The 18,387-nt window shown below is 44.0% G+C and overlaps 1 protein-coding gene across 1 annotated transcript in view; it reads left to right on the top strand.

Moving 5' to 3' along the window:
* bmp6 (bone morphogenetic protein 6) overlaps positions 1-18,387 on the top strand; it is a 134,454-nt gene that overhangs the window by 96,788 nt on the left and 19,279 nt on the right. Inside the window, exon 5 of the mRNA XM_043688583.2 lies at positions 8,810-8,886. Coding sequence (XP_043544518.2) covers positions 8,810-8,886 — 77 coding nt within the window. The remainder of the gene's footprint in view (positions 1-8,809; positions 8,887-18,387) is intronic.

The raw sequence follows: 18,387 nt of genomic DNA, 5'->3' as shown, positions 1-18,387 counted from the left end.
AGCTATGGTGTCAAGCATCCTCCCACATCACTTAAATAAGGCAACATTGCCGATACAAGAGATCTGGTAATTTTTTATAAAATCTGCAACATCATCTTCCCTTGGTTTAAATTAGCAGATTTTCCCATTTTAAGGCCACAGTTCAAACAAAAGTGATCTTTACACAATTCTACCAAAGCCTTTAATATTAAAGACCTCTATTACATCGACCCTTAGTCTTTCTTGCAAGAAAGGAAAGGCCCAGCCTGGAATTCCTCTGTTGATATGTACATCCATGTGTTTCTGGTTTAAACCTTGTAACTATTTGCAGCAGCTTTAGTGTCTCAATATCCTTAGAGTACTGGGTGCAGTTCCAGTCACCATATTTGAAATGCAGTTTGGCCATGTTCAATGCAGGGTTTATCATGGCATCTTTCAAGTCTATCCCTCTAGACTGTGTTTGGTTTGCTTAAAAGAACCATCCATTTCAAATTGTTATAATGCCAAGTAGTGATGAATTACCAAAGTTGAAAAATGTAGTGCTGGAAAAACAGGCCAGGCAGCATGCGAGGAGCCAGCGAATCGACGTTTCGGGCATAAGCCCTTCTTCAGGAATGAGGCTGGTGTGCCAAGCGGGCTGAGATAAAAGATAGGGGGGAGAGAATTTGGGGGAGGGGCGCTAGGAATACGATAGGTGGAAGGAGGTGATGGTGAGGGTGATAGGCCGGAGAGGGGATGGGGGCGGAGAGGTCGGAAAGAAGATTGCAGGTCAAGAGGGCGGTGCTGATTCCGAGGGTTGGGACCGAGATAAGGTGGGGGGAGGGGAAATGAGGAAGCTGGAGAAATCTACATTCATCCTGTGTGGTTGGAGGGTTCCGAGGCGGAAGATGAGGCGCTCTTCCTCCAGGCGTTGTGTAGCCAGGGTCTAGCGATGGAGGAGGCCAAGGACCTGCGTGTCATTGGCGGAGTGGGAGGGGAAGTTAAAGTGTTCAGCCATGGGGCGGTTGGGTTGGTTGGTGCGGGTGTCCAAGATATATTCCCTGAAACGTTCCACAAGTAGGCGGCCTGTCTCCCTAATGTAGAGGAGACCATATCGGGTGCAGCGGATACAGTAAATGATGTGTGTGGAGGTGCAGGATATAGAAGGATACATTGGGGCCTAGGGGGGAGGTGTGGGCGCAAGTTTTGCACTTATTGCGGATGCAGGGGAAGGTGCCGGGAGTGGAGATTGGGTTGGTGGGGGTGTGGACTTGATGGGGTAGTGGTGTCTCCTGAACACTGATAGGGGTGGGGAGGGAAATGTATCCCTGGTGGTGGGGTCTGTCTGGAGGTGGCGGAAATGACGGAGGATGATACGATGTATCCGGAGGTTGGTGGGGTGGAAGGTGAGGACCAGTGGGATTCTGTCCTGGTGGCGATCGGAGGGGCGGGGTTCAAGGGCGGAGGAGCGGGAAGTGGAGGGGATGCGGTGGAGAGCGTCGTCGACCACGTCGGAGGGGAAATTGCGGTCTTTGAAGAAAGAGGCCATTTGGGTTGTTCGGTAGTGGAATTGGTCCTCCTGGGAGCACATGCAGCGGAGAAAGAGGAATTGGGAATATGGGATGGCGTTTTTACAGGGGGCAGGTTTGGAGGAGGTGTAATCTAGGTAGCTGTGGGAGTTGGTCGGTTTGTAGTAAATGCCTGTGTTGAGTCGGTTGCCCGAAATAGAAATGGAGAGGTCTAGGAAGGGGAGGGAGGAGTCTGAGACGGTCCAGGTCAGCTGGGAAGATGTTAGTAAAGTGGATGAACTGTTCAACCTCCTCATGGGAGCATGAGGTAGCGCCAATACAGTCATCGATGTAGCGGAGGAAAAGTTGGGGGGTTGTGCCAGTGTAGCTGCGGAAGATGGACTGTTCCACGTATCCAAAGAAGAGGCAGGCATAGCTGGGGCCCATGCGGGTGACCATGGCTACTCCTTTGGTTTGGAGGAAGTGGGAGGATTGGAAGGAGTTGTTGTTAAGAGTGAGGACCAGTTCAGTCAGTCGAAGGAGGGTGTCAGTGGAAGGGTACTGGTTGGGTTGGCAGGAGAGGAAGAAGCGGAGGGCTTTGAGGCCTTCGTGATGGGGGATGGAAGTGTATAGGGACTGGATGTCCATCGTGAAGATAAAGTGGTGGGCGCCGGGGAAGCGAAAATCATTGAGGAGGTGGAAGCCGTGGGTAGTGTCCCGAACATAGGTGAGGAGTTCTTGGACTAACGGGGACAGTGTCAAGGTATGCAGAGATGAGTTCGGTGGGGCAGGAGCAGGCTGATTCAATGGGTCAGCCGGGGCAGTCGGGTTTGTGGATTTTGGGCAGGAGGTAGAAACGGGCGGTGTGGGGTTGTGGGACTATGAGGTTAGAGGTGGTGGATGGGAGATCCCCTGAGGTGATGAGGTTATGGATAGTCTGGGAGATGATAGTTTGGTGGTGGGAGGTGGGGTCATGGTCGAGGGGCAGTAGGAGGAGGTGTCCGCGAACTGGCGTTTAGCCTTAGCGGTGTAAAGGTCGATGCGCCAAACTACCACTGCGCCTCACTTGTCTGCCGGTTTGATGGTGAGGTTGGGGTTGGAGTGGAGGGCTGCATTTTGGTCTTTGTGTTCTGACCATTAGAATTATCTGCAAATATTACTGTGTTCAGCTTTTCTCTGTCGGTATCTGTCTGTGTCAGCCTGCTATGACTGTCTGTCTTTTTCTCTGACCACAGCCCATCCCCACACACACACACACATCTAGCTTCCCCGTCTAGGCCCTGATCACTATACATTGTTTGCCCTCATCAAGCATTTGTAGGTTGTATGTGAATCGGAAAAGGACTTTAGCTTATGTAGAGGTTGCACTTCAGGAGATAGCAAAGCAATTTGGAGTCAACTGAACCATTCTAGAAGTATAGTCATTACTGCTATGTGGGCAATAGCCAATATGTGAGAAGTGAACCCCTGCAACCAGCAAAGAGATACTGACCAGATTATCGGTTGCAGTGATGGTGCTCGAGGGAAGCTCTTGGTCCCCAAGACACTGGGAAGCACATCTCTACTGTTTTTCATATCAGTGCTTCGGGATCTTTTACATCCAAATGAAAGAGCAGGAAGACATTAGATTAAATTAGATTACTTAGTGTGGAAACAGGCCCTTCAGCCCAACAAGCCCACACCGACCTGTCGAAGAGCAACCCACCCAGACCCATTCCCCTACATTTACCCCTTCACCTAACACTACGGGCAATTTAGCACGGCCAATTCACCTAACCTGCACATTTTTGGACTGTGGGAGGAAACTGGACCACCCGGAGGAAACCCACGCGGACATGGGGAGAATGTGCAAACTCCACACCGTCAGTAGTTTTAACCCCCTGTCTGAGATGCAGCATCTGTGACAGTGAGGCTGTCCCTCTGCATTATTCCAGAATGTCTGAGACCTCCATCTCTGACACAAATCTGACCACCTGATCCTCACCTGACACTATTACGTTATGCAGTTGTACACAGGAAGTTACACTTTTCACAAATGTAATTTAACTGCAATGCAATAAGATCCCTCTACTCTTGATTTGTCTTTGATTCTGTGCAGGTGAATCCTGCATCAGTTTTTGTCTGTTCTGTTAGTCATCACTATTTTTTTAAAAAAAACAAGGCCTTCTCTAAGAATGAGATTTAATATAAAAGACTACCTGCGGGCTCTTTGCTTGAAACATAACCACTAAAGCCGAGAGCTTCCAGATAACAAAGGAAAAGCCACAACTATGATTCAGACTCTTCTTCCTGCTTTGCAAGTGCGCACTGTTCTTGTATAAAGCCATTGCTTTCGAGAAGCCAGATCCAGCCGCATGACTTCATCCAGTGCCCAGATGTTTGTAGTCTTTTTTTTGATGTGACTCACTGTGCTCCAAGTTAATTCCCTAAATTATCTTGGAATGATACCACCAATGTACAGTATGCTCATTCTGAAGAAAATGTGGTGCTTTCTATCATGGCGTATGTACAGAGGCCAGGTGGATTACGTTTTCCTCTTTCTGGAAGCAGCTGAAAGTTTGACTTAGTATTAGCTGCATTGCTGTTGTTATTTCCCACTTGCACTGCTGGTTTTCAACATTCTATTGTCTCATCTTCAGTTTCCTGCCTCTTGCCAATGGTTAGACAGTGTTGTGCCAGCTGCTTGTGCTCTGGGCAATTGCATTTTCATACAGTCTTCCAATCCACAGTGTGGAGGCAGACTATTCAGCCATTGAGTCCACATGAACCCTCTGAACAGCTCCTCGTTCAGACCCATCCCCCTTCCTTATAACCCACATTTCCCATGGCTAATCCACCTAGCCTGTACATCCCTAGACGCAATGACCAATTTAGCATGGCCAATCCACCTAACCTGCGCGTCTTTTGGTTTGTAGATTTGACTGCTGTCTACAGATACACTGTGAGGTCCCAATCTTTTCTGAGGGAATTGTCCACAATTCAGCTTCATCAGGGGGAAGCCCGATATGACAGGTCTCTTGGTGTCTGCTTTCTGAGCCATCATTGATTTGCTCGGACCTTTTTCACAATTCCAGACTTCACTGCACTGAAAGGGGTACTGTCTACCATTAACACCTGAAGCTGTGGTGAGGTACTAGTGTGCTAGTTGGTGTGCATTACCTGCTGCATGGAGGTGGAAGTGACAGCTGAGAACACGGGCATCAGTCAGATTTATTCACTGGACTATATGGCTGGCAATGGCTCTGAAGTGCTCCTGCAGTCACTGAGAAAGCTGCTGGTTACCAATGTACTGAGTATCTCTAGCGTTTATCACTGCGTAATGTGGCTGCTACTGGAAAATGTTTCAAATCCTCTCCTTGGTTATTGATGCAGCAAGGGTACATCAACAGAGACTGGCCTCCACCCTCACCTCCAAGTTTCATTTCATCTCTTGTCAAAGAGCTGCTCCTGCATAAACAAGAGGAAAATCTCACTGCGTTCAAACCAGATCTCTACATTTTCCCTCTTAGGTTTTATGTCAATAGGCCTTGTGTATTTAGCCATTGCCTTTTTCCGCTGCCCACCCAGAACATGTGCTGAAGATCATTGCAAAGTTAAGTAGTGGTATAAAATGTTTCAATTTAGTCACTCGTTTGTGTAGTAAGATCACTTAAATAAACAGGGAGGGTCTTTAAAAAAACGATGAACTCTGAGCTACTTCAACTTAGTGACTTCAGTGGCAGTTAATTATGTTGGAGCATTCAATAATTTGGCAGCTTCAGGCTTGTCAAACAATTCCACAGAGTGTTAACCTCAGTAAATGTTTGTCTGTTCTCCAAGAGGAAATGCAAGATAACCTTAGCAGGCTCAGCAGGAAAGGGAGCCTCAACAAGCACGCCAGTGTGGAGGGTTCCTCCTAGCCCTTCCTACACAGCTGCACTTACTTAACAAAGTTCCAGCTGTCATAAAATTCAGGGCATAAAGGGTTTTCCAACGACGTAATAGAGGCCAGCATCAAGGGGCGAGGAAGCACCTTGACACACAGGCATGTCCAACGCACTATTTCCAAAGAGCTTTGGAAATAAAACAGCAAAACTTTTGTAATTCTTCTTAACCCTACAAATCCCAATTCCTTTTGTAGTTTGCAATTGCAAGGCTATATTTTTAAACTCCTGTCAGCAGCCATTTCTATCTATGCTGTGACGCAGTCCATTGGGTGCGAGTGTTAACCTTCGATTACTTTTCATAACCGTGTGAGTATGTTTGCATCTCTGTCCCTTTCTAGTTAATCACAGGAATATAAATGATTCATGTAACGTTTTGAATGTTGCAGGACAGTGCAAACACGACGAGCAAATCATCCCTGAGCTGAAATGTGTGCCATGCACCTTCCATTGCAGATGTGATCCGTATTGTGTGTCAAAGGGGGAAAGAGTCTGGAACTTTTATTCTTATTTGTGGAAAAGTAACATTAGGCAATGTAGGCTTAAGCAGAGTCTCAACACTCTTATTATTTTGTTGGTCCTGTCATAAAGGCAGCGGTGAATTTTCTGTTCCACCTGTAGCAAAGGTGGTTTTTAGAATTCTTCATTTCTTCTCCCTCTTCAAAGCAATGGTGTGTTTCCCTAAACCCCATTCATTAAGTCCATTTTAAAAATGACCCACAGTAAATCACTCTGGGTGAAAACTAAGTAGGTTTTATTAATGCATTCAAATCCCAGGGGAATAGTTCACAAGCCGCACACAGACAGCACCCATCCCCCCGGCCTTTGCCACAACAGTTAATTGTGCACAGGAGTTCAGTTGCAGTTATTAGTGCAAGCGCAACAGGTGTAAACTGGGAATTGGGTATCTTTGCAGGTGGAATGTAAGACACTTTCCCAAACATGGGCTTTGGAGGCAGAATAAGATTCAAGGTAGGCGCTGGCCAAGCATGGTGCTGCTTATCATGTGTTTTCTCCTGGTACCACCAGCAGACTGACTAAAGGTGTCAACACTGTCTAATTAAAGGTGTTAAAAACCCAGCTCTGCAGCTGAAATTTTGATGAACCACTTTTGTTAAAATGGTGGGATCCATGGGAGGGAAAGTTTGGAGAAGTTCAGACAGTTTTCTCCCAGAAGAGGAGGTTTGGTAGAATCTAGAGTTATTGATGTCAAAATGAGATATCATAGTGAGAACTCTTTTGTCCTTGGGGGTCACCAAACCATCAGTTCAAGGGGCAATTTGGGACAAACATCAAATGTTGGCTTTGCCATATCTCACAACCTTTGAACAGTAAACATGGGCTTGAAACTGAAACTGAAAGTGAAAAACCATACTTAGCATGCGTCCTGAAAGATTTCACTAGTGAAGATTCTAGAATCCTATCACTTTTTATGAGAGGTCCTAAACTTAAATTCTGTGACTTGTAAGCAGCTTTAGAACGGTGTTAAGTGAAACTAGCAATGAAACCTACAACTGCTGATGGTGCTCATGAAGTCCCTCTGAACTGTTATAAAGTTGGTTTGTTACCAGGACTGTCTGTTGATCAGTGCAAATAATCAATTAGTACAAAATGTAGTTTGCTTTTTCTTAAATAATCATTAAAGTGAACATCAGAGGCTGAGGGGTGATCTAATAGAGGTTAATAAAATCATGAAGGGTGTGAGTAGGGTGAGTAGCCAAGGTCTTTTACCCAGTATAGGAGAATCCAAAACTAGCGAGCATTGATTAAAGGTGAAGGGAAAGACTTAAAAGGGAACTAAGGGGCAACATTTTCAAGCTGAGGGTGGTGTGTGTATAGAATGAACTGACTGAGGTGGGGGCTGGTACAATTACAACATTTAAAAGGTATTTGGATGGGTATATAAATGGAAAAGTTTAAAGGGATATGGATCCAAATGTTGTCATGTTGGACTAGATTAATTTAAGATATCTAGTCAACATGGATGAGTTGGACTGAAGGGTCTGTTTCTGTGCTGTGCATCTCTATGAAAACCAGCTTAATGTGAAAAGGAAGACCAGACTGTGTTTTTGAGGAAGTGATGCCCGAATGGGGCATTTGAAAAGCTAGTGCTAAAAGTGTACTTAAACTTTTAATAAAATAGCACCTTAAAGGGGGTAAAGAAACCTTTGTTAGTTGCAGACCAGGCAAAACCTTTTGAAGCTGCAGGTTTGAAATAGGATGGAGAATGGTATAAACCAGGAAACAAGATTTACTATTTCTGACCTATGTAACTGATTTTGAACCTGAGTTGGATGTTTGTCCAATTCACAAATGATGCTGTACTAAATGGTTGGTGTGTAATGTACAATAGTCTTGAGAATGAGAGACTGAACAGTTTAGGAAGAATTCGAGCACTGATGCCAGATATGGACAGACAGTTATGAAATTCATTTGCGGATCATTCTGGGGAGGTGGTCTAAGCGTTACAACAGATATAACAAAAAGTCTTGGCCAGAGAAATTGGAGTCCATAAGACCATAAGACATAGGAGTGGAAGTAAGGCCATTCGACCCATCGAGTCCACTCCGCCATTCAATCATGGCTGATGGGCATTTCAACACCACTTACCTGCATTCTCCCCGTAGCCCTTAATTCCTTGTGACATCAAAAATTTATCAATCTCTGCCTTGAAAACATTTAGCGTCCCGGCCTCTACTGCACTCTGCGGCAATGTATTTCACAGGCTCACCACTCTCTGGCTGAAGAAATGTCTCCACGTTTCTGTTCTGAATTTACCCCCTCTAATTCTAAGGCTGTGTGCACGGGTCCTAGTCTCCTCGCCTAACGGAAACAATTTCCTAGCGTCCACCCTTTCCAAGCCATGTATTATCTTGTCAAATTAGACCTGATGCTAACTCCATAGAGTCTTCAGATAAATGGTTAACAGAAAAGCGATTTGGCATGTTAAGTAAAACTACTTTTTTTTTTAAGTCGAAGGCCAGTTTCATGAAGCTATGTTGTTTTTTTTTGTGTGGAAGATTCTTCTCTAATACTATTGCTCAGAAAAGTTAAATTTTGGAAATTATGCTGAATGGGACCACAGTGATGAACCACACTGTCAGGAGACTTGGTTGTGGGGGACAGTGCGAGAAGTTCTGAATCCAGCTTTGAAAGAAAACTAATAGGTGACCTTAATAGAACCAGGCGAAACATTGAATCAAGTGGAACGCTGGAAATCCCAGTTGCCTAGACCTGTAACACCATGGCTACTGGCCAGTGGATTTCCAAGTAGAATTGTGGAGGTCAAAACTTGGGTCATTTGAGGGGCAATTGTTTGCTGAGAGAATGGATTTCCCCTTAGAAACAAAATGGCTCATCCTTCATCTGCACTTAACTTTGACTATTAAGTAAAGCACTTAACTTTATTTCTTCTGACAGAATACAACACCAGTGATCAGCGACAAGCTTGCAAAAAGCATGAACTGTATGTGAGTTTTCGGGACTTGGGATGGCAGGTAAGAACAAACACTTTTTTTTTCTTCCTTTGTATGTCATTTATGATTTTATTATCCAAGCTGGAAGCCCCCATGTCTAATAAGCTTGAACTCAGGAAAGCTGCTCAAGTCAATGCACACATATATTCAGGGAGTCGAGTGGTTTGTTTTAATGTATTATTCTGTATTTTAGTATCCATTTGTTTGCATTTTTAAATCTCTTGCATGTAATACATATTACAGAGCAAAAATGCATGTAAAACCAAAAAAACTAGTTAGCTTAAACAGTCATTGAAGAAACACTGATCATAAAGTTTACTGATTTTTATGCTTTAGGACATAATGGAGTCAGAGGTAAAACATTCAAAAGATAGTTGTGACCTGTTGAGCCTGGTCCATCATATAAGTGCAGTCATGGCTGACCTTTTACCTCCATTCCACCCTCTTGCTTTATTTGTGATCTTGTTTAATTCCCTTAGTGCTTAAAACATATTGATCTCTATCTAGAATGGGTTCATCAACCGAGCATGGACAACTCTGATAATGCGCGGTTCTTGAGTGAAGACATTTCTGCTGCTCCTCTGTCCTAATATATTGACCTCTTATTCCGAGGCTGCCCACCCGGTCCTAAATTCTCCAGTCAGATGAAACCAGCTCTCATCATGTGCTCTGTCAAATCCCTTCAGAGCTTTGTTTCAATGAGATTGTGTCTTTTTTTTTAAACATTGTAGGAAATGTAGTTCCTGTCTTCAAGAAACCACTCGTTGAAAGACAGCTCACGCATTTACCTTTCACAAACTCAGATTGCCAGTACTTTTGCAATGAAATCACTGTGATGTGGTAATCCAAGATGGAGGGCAGGAAAAGTTTCTGACTGTAACAGGCTGCTCCTTTTGTTTTTGAAATATTTTAAGTGTTGGAAGGGATTTACTCAAATTCCAGGGGCAGCAATTACTGTTTTATATGCTGTTGCATTGTTTTGGAACTTTGGAGAAAAAAAAGTAAAAAAAACTGCAGTTTTAAAAGGGAAAGATACAGACAAAGGCAGCACATGGTGAGGTCAGTGCAGGGGAGAGAGAGAAAGAGAGAGAGAGAGAGAGAGAGAGAGTGAAGAAACCCACAGTGCTAACTGACACAGCAATGTATTGCTGGACATTGGACTGTGAATTGGAAAATTAACGAACAGTGAAATTCACAACTAATTTTGGTGGAACCTATTTGGGAGAGGTCACAGCACAGAAACAATAAGTGAATATTTTTGTGTGGCCTTACAGTAAGTCGCCAGTAGTGAGTAGAGTGGCTTCTCTCTTGATTCAATGTTTTATTGAGCTATGTCTCGATTAAACTTAATAATATAAGCCATAAATATTAAGTTAGCCTGGAGCAGTGTTTTGTTGGGGAATAAGACAGTGCTATCTTGGTCTGTAGATTGAATGAAGCAAAAATGGTCTTTAGGAGAGTGATATGCTCTTGTTGTATGTGGGAGTTTAGGGAGAGTTTACGTGTTACTGAGGATTATATCTGCAATAAATGGCGTTGGTTGCGAATTCTATTCGATCGAATGGATCGGTTCGAGAGACAGTGGCAATGAGGAATTTACAAGAACAAGGGGATGTGATAGATGGCAGTTATAGGAAGGGAGAAAAGTTGCAGATACAGTCTCATAGATGTGTTAACTCCAGGAAAAGTAAGAGAGGTAGGCTGGTAGTGCAGGAGTCTTCTGTAGCTATCTCCATTTCAAACAAGTATGCTGTAGGGGGTGATACATTCCCTGAGAAACCATCACGAACACCCAAGCTTCTGGTATCGAGACTGACTCTAATGCAATGAGAGGTACGTCTGGTTTCAAGTTGTGTTAGGGAACTGTCTAGTCAGAGACTCAAACAGGCATTTCTGTGGCCAGCAGCGAAAAATAAGAATGGTGTGTTGTCTCACTGGTGCCAGGATCAAGGATGTCTCAGAGAGCGTGTAGAATGTTGTCAAGGGGGAGAGGGATCATAAGGAGGTCATTGTACACATTGGAGCCAATGACATAGGAAGGGAAAAGGATGAGATTCTGAAGGGAGAATATAGTGGGTTAGGCAGGAATTTAAAAAGGAGGTCCTCGAGGCTGGGTACTATCTGGATTACTCCTGGTACTGTAAGCTAGTGAGGATAGGAATAGGAGGAAAGAACAGATGAATGCACGGCTGAGGAGCTGGTGTATGGGAGAAGGATTCACGTTTTTAGATTATTGGAATCTCTTCTGGGGTAGAAGTGACCTGTACAAGACTGATGGATTGCACCCGAATCGGAAGGGGACTAACATACTGGCAGGGAGATTTGCTAGAGCTGCTCAGGAGGATTTAAACTATTATGGTGGGGGGTGGGACACAGGGAGATAGTGGGGAACGAAATCAATCTGAGACTGGTACGGTTGAGAAAAGAAGAGAGTAAAATAGTCAGGGCAGGCAGGGACAAAGAAGAGAACAAGGTAGGACTGATAAATTTAGCATCCAAGGAGCAGGAGAATCGACGTTTCAGGCATGAGCCCTCCTTCGGGCTCATGCCCCAAACATCGACTCTCCTGCTCCTTGGATGCTGTCTGACCTGCTGCGCTTTTCCAGCAACACATTTTCAGCTCTGATCTCCAGCATCTGCAGTCCTCACTTGCTCCTAGGACTGATAAATTAAACTGCATTAATTTCAATGCAAGTGGCCTAACAGGGAAGGTAGATGAACTCAAGGCATGTTTAGGAACATGGGACTGGGATATCATAGCAATTACAGAAACATGGCTGAAGGATGGGCAGGACTGGCAGCTTAATGTTCCAGGATACAAATGATACAGGAAAGATAGAAAGGGAGGCAAGAGAGGAGGGAGAGTGGCATTATTGATAAGGGATAGCAATACAGCTGTACTGAGAGGGGAGATTCCCGGAAATACACCCAGGGAAGTTATCTAGGTTGCACTGAGAAATAAGAAAGGGATGATCACCTTATTGGGATTGTATTGTAGACCCCCTAATAGTCAGAGGGAAATAGAGGAACAAATTTGTAAGACGATCTCCGTCATCTAAAAGAATAATGGGGTGGTTATAGTAGGGGACTTTAACATTCCAAATGTAGACTGGGACTACAAGTGTTAAGGGTTTAGATAGAGAGGAATTTAAATGTGTGCAAGAAAATTTTCTTACTCCAATACGTGGATGTGCCTACCAGAGAAGGTGCAAAACTTGACCTACTCTTGGGAAATAAGACGGCAGGTGACTGAGGTGTCAGTGGGGGAGCACTTTGGGGCCAGCGACCATAATTCTATTACTTTTGAAATACTGATGGAAAAGGATCGACCAGATCTAAAAGTTGAAGTTCTAAATTAGAGAAAGGCAAATTATGACAGTATTAGGCAAGAACTCTCAAAGTTGACTGGGGGCAGATATTCGCAGGTAAAGGGACGGCTGGAAAATGGGAAGCCTTCAGATAACAAGAGATAACGAGAGTCCAGAGACAGTATATTCCTCATAGGGTGAAAGGAAATGCTGCTGGATGTAGAGAATGCTGAATGACTAAAGAAATTGAGGGTTTGGTTAAAAAAAAGAAGGAAACATATGTCAGGTATAGACAACATAGATTGAATTAATCCTTAGAAGAGTATAAAGGCAGTAGGTGTATACTTCAGTGGGAAATCGAAAGGGCAAAAAGGGGACATGCGATAGCTTTAGCAAATAGGGTATAGGAGAATCCAAAGGGTTTTTACAAATACATAAAGGACAAAAGGGTAACAAGGGAGAGAATAGGACGACTCAAAGTTCAGCAAGGCAGCCTTTGTGTGTAACGGCAGGGAATGGAGGAGATACTAAACGAGTATTTTGCATCAGTGTTTACTGTGGGGAAAAAGACATGGAGAATATAGAATGTAGGGAAATAAATCTTGAAAAATGTCCATATTACAGAGGAGGAAGTGCTTGATGTCTTGAAACAGATAAAAGTGGATAAATCCCCAGGACCTTTCAGGTGTACCCTAGAACTCTGTGGGAAGCTAGGAAAGTGATTGCTGGGCCCCTTGCTCTGAGATATTTGTATCATCGATAGTCACAGGTGAGGTTCTGGAAGACTGGCTAACGTGATGTCACTGTTTAAGAAGAGTGGTAAGGACAAACCAGGGAACTGTAGACCAGTGAGCCTGACCTCGGTGGTGGGCAAGTTGTTGGAGAGAATCCTGAGGGACAGGATGTACATGTATTTGGAAAGGCAAGGACTGATTAGGGAGAGTCAGCATGGCTCAATGCATGGGAAATCATGTCCCACAAACTTGATTGAGCTTTTTGAAGAAGTAACAAAGAGGATTGATGAGGGCAGAGTGCTGAATGTGATCTGTACAGATTTCATGAAGGTGTTTGACAAGTTTCCTCATAGGAGACTGGTTAGCAAGGTTAGATCTCATGGAATACAGGGAGAACTAGCAATCTGAATACGATCTGGCTCAAAGGTAGAAGTCAGAGGGTGGTGGTGGAGAGCTGCTTTTCTGACTGGAGGCCTGTGACCAGTGGAGGGCCACAAGGATCAGTGCTGGGTCCACTACTTTTTGTCATTTATGTAAATTGTTTGAATGTGAGCATAAGAGGTGTAGTTAGTAAATTTGCAGATTACCCCAAAATTGGAAGTGTAGTGGACAGCGAAGAAGGTTACCTTAGATCACGAGGATTTTGATCAGATGGGCCAATGGGCTGAGAAGTGGCAGATGGAGTTTAATTTAGATAAATGTGAGGTGTTGCATTTTTAGGAAAGCAAATCTTAGCAGGAGAGGACTTGTACACTTAATGGTAAGGTCTTAGGGAGTGTTGCTGAACAAAGAGACCTTGGAGTGCAGGTTCACAGTTCCTTGAAAGTGGAGTTGCAGGTAGATAGGATAGTGAAGAAGGCATTTGGTATGCTTTCCTTTATTGGTCAGAGTATTGAGTACAGGAGTTGGGAGGTCATGTGGCTGTACAGGATATTGGTTAGGCCACTTTTGGAATATTGCGTGCAATTCTGGTCTCCTTGCTATCCTCCTCGTTGTCTACTTATGTCCTCATTGTCTACAGGAGTAGTGCCAGAAGATTGGAGGCTAGCAAATGTGGTTCCCTTGTTCAAGAAGGGGAGTAGGGATAACCCTAGTAACTATAGGCCGGTGAGTCTCACTTCTGTTATGGGCAAAATCTTAGAGAGAATTGTAAGGGATAGGATTTATGAACATCTGGATAGGAATAATGTGATCAAGGATAGTCAGCATGGTTTTGTGAAGGGCAGGTCGTGCCTCACAAACCTTATTGAATTCTTTGAGAAGGTGACTAAGGAGGTGGACGAGGGGAAAGCAGTAGATGTGGTATATATGGATTTTAGTAAGGCGTTTGATAAGGTTCCCCATGGTAGACTACTGCAAAAATACGGAGGTATGGCATTGAGGGTGAGTTGGAGGTTTGGATTAGGAGTTGGCTGGCTGGAAGAAGACCGAGGGTAGTAGTTGATGGCAAAGGTTCATCTTGGAGTGCCGTCACTAGCGGTGTTCCGCAAGGATCTGTTTTGGGACCATTGCTGTTTGTCATTTTTATAAATGACCTGGAGGAGGGGTTAGAAGGTTGGGTGAGCAAGTTTGCGGATGATACGAAAGTCGGAGGAGTTGTAGACAGTGAGGAAGGATGCGGCAGGTTACAGCGGGATATAGATAAGCTGCAGAACTGGGCAGAAAGGTGGCAAATGGAGTTCAATGTAGCTAAGTGTGAGGTGATTCACTTTGGTAAGAGTAATAAAAAGATGGGGTACTGGGCTAACGGTCGGATACTTGGTAGTGTGGATGAGCAGAGGGATCTTGGTGTCCATGTACACAAATCTTTGAAAGTTGCCACCCAGGTAAATAGTGCGGTGAAGAAGGCATATGGCGTACTGGCTTTTATTGGTAGAGGAATTGAGTTCCGGAGTACTGAGGTCATGTTGCAGTTGTATAAGACTCTGGTGCGGCCGCATCTGGTGTATTGTGTGCAGTTTTGGTCGCCATACTATAGGAAGGATGTGGAGGCACTGGAACGGGTGCAGAGGAGGTTTACCAGGATGTCGCCTGGTATGGTAGAAAGATCGTATGAGCAAAGGCTGAGGCACTTGGGGTTGTTTTCATTGGAGAAAAGAAGGTTTAGGGGTGACTTGATAGAGGTGTACAAGATGATTAGGGGTTTAGATAGGGTCGACAGTAAGAATCTTTTTCCACGTATGGAGTCAGCTATTACAAGGGGGCATAGCTTTAAATTAAGGGGGGGTAGGTATAGGACAGATGTTAGGGGTAGGTTCTTTACTCAGCGAGTCGTGAGTTCATGGAATGCCCTGCCAGTAGCAGTGGTGGACTCTCCCTCATTATGGGCATTTAAGCGGGCATTGGATAGGCATATGGAGGATAGTGGGCTAGTGTAGGTTAGGTGGGCTTGGATCGGCGTAACATCGAGGGCCGAAGGACCTGTACTGCGCTGTATTCTTCTATGTTCTATGTTCTAAAAGGATGTTGTGAAACTTGAAAGGGTTCAGAAAAGATTTACAAAGATGTGGCCAGGGTTGGAGGATTTGAACTGTAGGGCAAGGTTGGATAGGCTTGGTCTGTTATTCCTGGAGGGTCAGAGGCTGAGGGGTGACCTTCTAGAGGTTTATAAAATCATGAGGGGCATGGATAGGATAAATAGACAAAGTCTTTTCCCTGGGATTGGGGCGAGTCCAGAACTAGAGGACATAGGTTTAGGGTGAGAGGGGAAAGATATAAAAGAGATCAAAGGGGCAAATTTTTCATGCAGAGGGTGGCAAGTGTATGGAACCTGCTGCCAGAGGAAGTACAAGGCTGGTACAATTGCAGCATTTAAAAGACATCTGGATGGGTATATGAATAGGAAGAGTTTAGAGGGATGTGGGCCAGGTGCTGGCAGGTGGGACAAGATTGGGTTGGGATATCTGGTCGGCATGGACAGGTTGGACCGAAGGGTCTGTTTCCATGCTGTACATCTCTCTGACTGTATGTGGGAAATAGTAAACAGTTTGTTCACAGCAAGCACTAAACAGTACTGTGGTGATAATCAGTTAATGTGTTTCAGCAAATGTTGGTTATGGGATGACTATTAGTCAGGACAGTGGGAGAGCTCCCCTGCTCTTGTCAGACCGTAGTATTCCAGCTGGAAGTTGTTTCCATTGTAATTAACCTTCATTGAGATTTCTCTGCTGACTGCAAACTTGGATCATATCAAATTGTTCCAGTTGTAATTATTGGCCATGAAACATAGCCTCAGTTTTTCTCAAGGTGTCTCAAAGACGTGAAAATGTTGGGATTCTTTGAGCAGTGCTATAAAAATGTGCATAGTTTCACCTCCTGGGTAACGGGGCAATGCAGAATTTTGAGAACAAGCCCATTTTCTTCGTTAGTGTCAGTTTTTGGTTTTATTTTTCATTTGAGAGCTTATTTGTGGCAAGCCATTTGTTTTGAATCTTACTGTGTCCTCATCTTTAGTGTTTTCTCTAATTGTTTATTTGCTCTATTTCCCCCGACATTAGTTAAAGAAAGATTGCCAGTATCCTCTAACCAGTCGTAATGCTTATGTGCATACTACTTAGGTTACTGGGTAGGGTGAGTAATGCTGCACCGAATTAGGAAAAAACATCGACAAAGGTTCCTGCTTTCAATTATAATCCATCAATTTAATTGAGACACAAGACTATGATGGGTTTCGACAAAGGAAAGAAGCTCCCATTTGCATATTGTACAAGGTCTGGGAGAGACTCTAGTTTAAGGTTTTGGACTAGGAGGTAGGTGAGGAAGAACTTTTCAACGCAGCAACTAGCAATGATTGGGAAGCTGCTGCTTAAAAGATGACTGCAAAGTTTTGAAAAACAAATTGAACGCTCGCTAAAGGAAACTGATCTAGGAGGAGGGGGGCACAGACTGAGTGACCGGATTGCTCTGGAGAACACAGGCATTTGAGCTGAATCCTTCTGTGTGGTTCTATTATTCTAATTACTATTGAAAGGCACTTCTGTGGGCACATTCCCAGATCTTGATGTGTTGCTGTTGAGGAGAATAACTACCAGCATTGATTTGTGATGAATTGTCACTTGTAGCTGAGGATAGTTTGCATGAATGGAATCAGATCTCAGCCAAGGGCTGACATCTTGACGATGTGAAACCTGACATGGGCTAAACGTTTATTAATACACCAGCAATGTGTAGTACCTTCTACAATCTGTGCTTTTATACTTAGCAGCATGTATCTATAACATAAATACTTGTCATTTAATGTTCAGAATATTTCATTTGATTCTAAAAGCTTTTACCTAGACACATTATCTATTCCACTGACCAGCAAGGAGACAAGACCCTATTCTACCAGTAACCTGAAAATCATGGACTTTTGAGATGGTTCAATTAATGTTGTATCAATGGTTACAGAGCCAGTTTATTAAAGTTCTACAAGCTCCCTCAAGCGACTGAATATGCAGGGCCAGACGGCAGCCATTTTGATTTCTGCTCCCTGCTGAGTTAGCTGGGATTGTAATTGGAGAGAGAGAGTTGGTCTCTTAAGTCCCGTACTAAGGATGGGAATTTCAGAATCAACTAGGCTTCCTGCTACCGAATGCTGTTCAGTGACCTCTGCTGGAAAGTGTGTAAGTGTGGTCACTGGATGAGATTAGGAACTTGGCTGTGAGGCAACTTTGGGCAATAGCCAGTTGACAGTCAGTGTCTTTAGCTCATACATGAATGATTTAGAGAATAGTTCCTGACTCCAGTGGAGCTATTCCTCACAGGAGTTTATGCCTTCGTCAGGGCAGAAAAGTAATAGTGGGGAGGGAGAGTGTAATGTTTTGTTTCAGGAAGCAAAAAGAAATTATGATCTCAGTCCAGGAACCCATTGTTTTTCACTTGTTCTGAACAACCAAAAATTACAAGTGATCCTTAATTCTCTCAAATCTCATTATGACTTGTAAAAAAATGCATATTTTCATAGAAGAATCATAGAATCCCTACATTTGAGAAAACAGGCCCTTTGGCCAAACAAATCCATACCGGCCCTCCGAGGGGTAACCCACCCAGATCTATTCCATGACTCTCTTGCTCTACATTTACCCCTGACTAATGCACTTTATCTACACATCCCTGAACACTACGGGCAAATTAGCATGGCCAATTCACCTAAGCTGCACATCTTTGGATTGTGGGAGGCAACCGAAGCACCCAGAAGAAACGCACGCAAACACCAGGAGAATGTGCAAACTCTGCACATAGTCGCCCAAGGATGGAGTCAAACCTGGTTCCCTGGTGCTGTGAGGCAGCAGTGTTAACCACTGAGCCACTGTGCAGCCCATTTTCATGGTAAATTATAGCCAAAGCTGTTATAGCCCAACTAAGATAGTTGTGTTTTTTTTTAAAAGCCTGTCTGGTCCCCACGACCAGAAGGGTCAGGTCAGGGAATAGGAAATTACAAGCAGAGATTAGTGCATCTAAATAAGTTTATTTTTGTGCTGGTGCTTTTGCTCCTTTTA

This window comes from Chiloscyllium plagiosum, unplaced genomic scaffold, assembly GCF_037043375.1.
Source record: "Chiloscyllium plagiosum isolate Xiang-an unplaced genomic scaffold, Cpla_swu_hap1 HiC_scaffold_4, whole genome shotgun sequence".
NCBI lineage: Eukaryota > Metazoa > Chordata > Chondrichthyes > Orectolobiformes > Hemiscylliidae > Chiloscyllium > Chiloscyllium plagiosum.
Note: the sequence above shows the minus strand (reverse complement) of the source record. Positions and strands in the feature narration are given on the sequence as shown.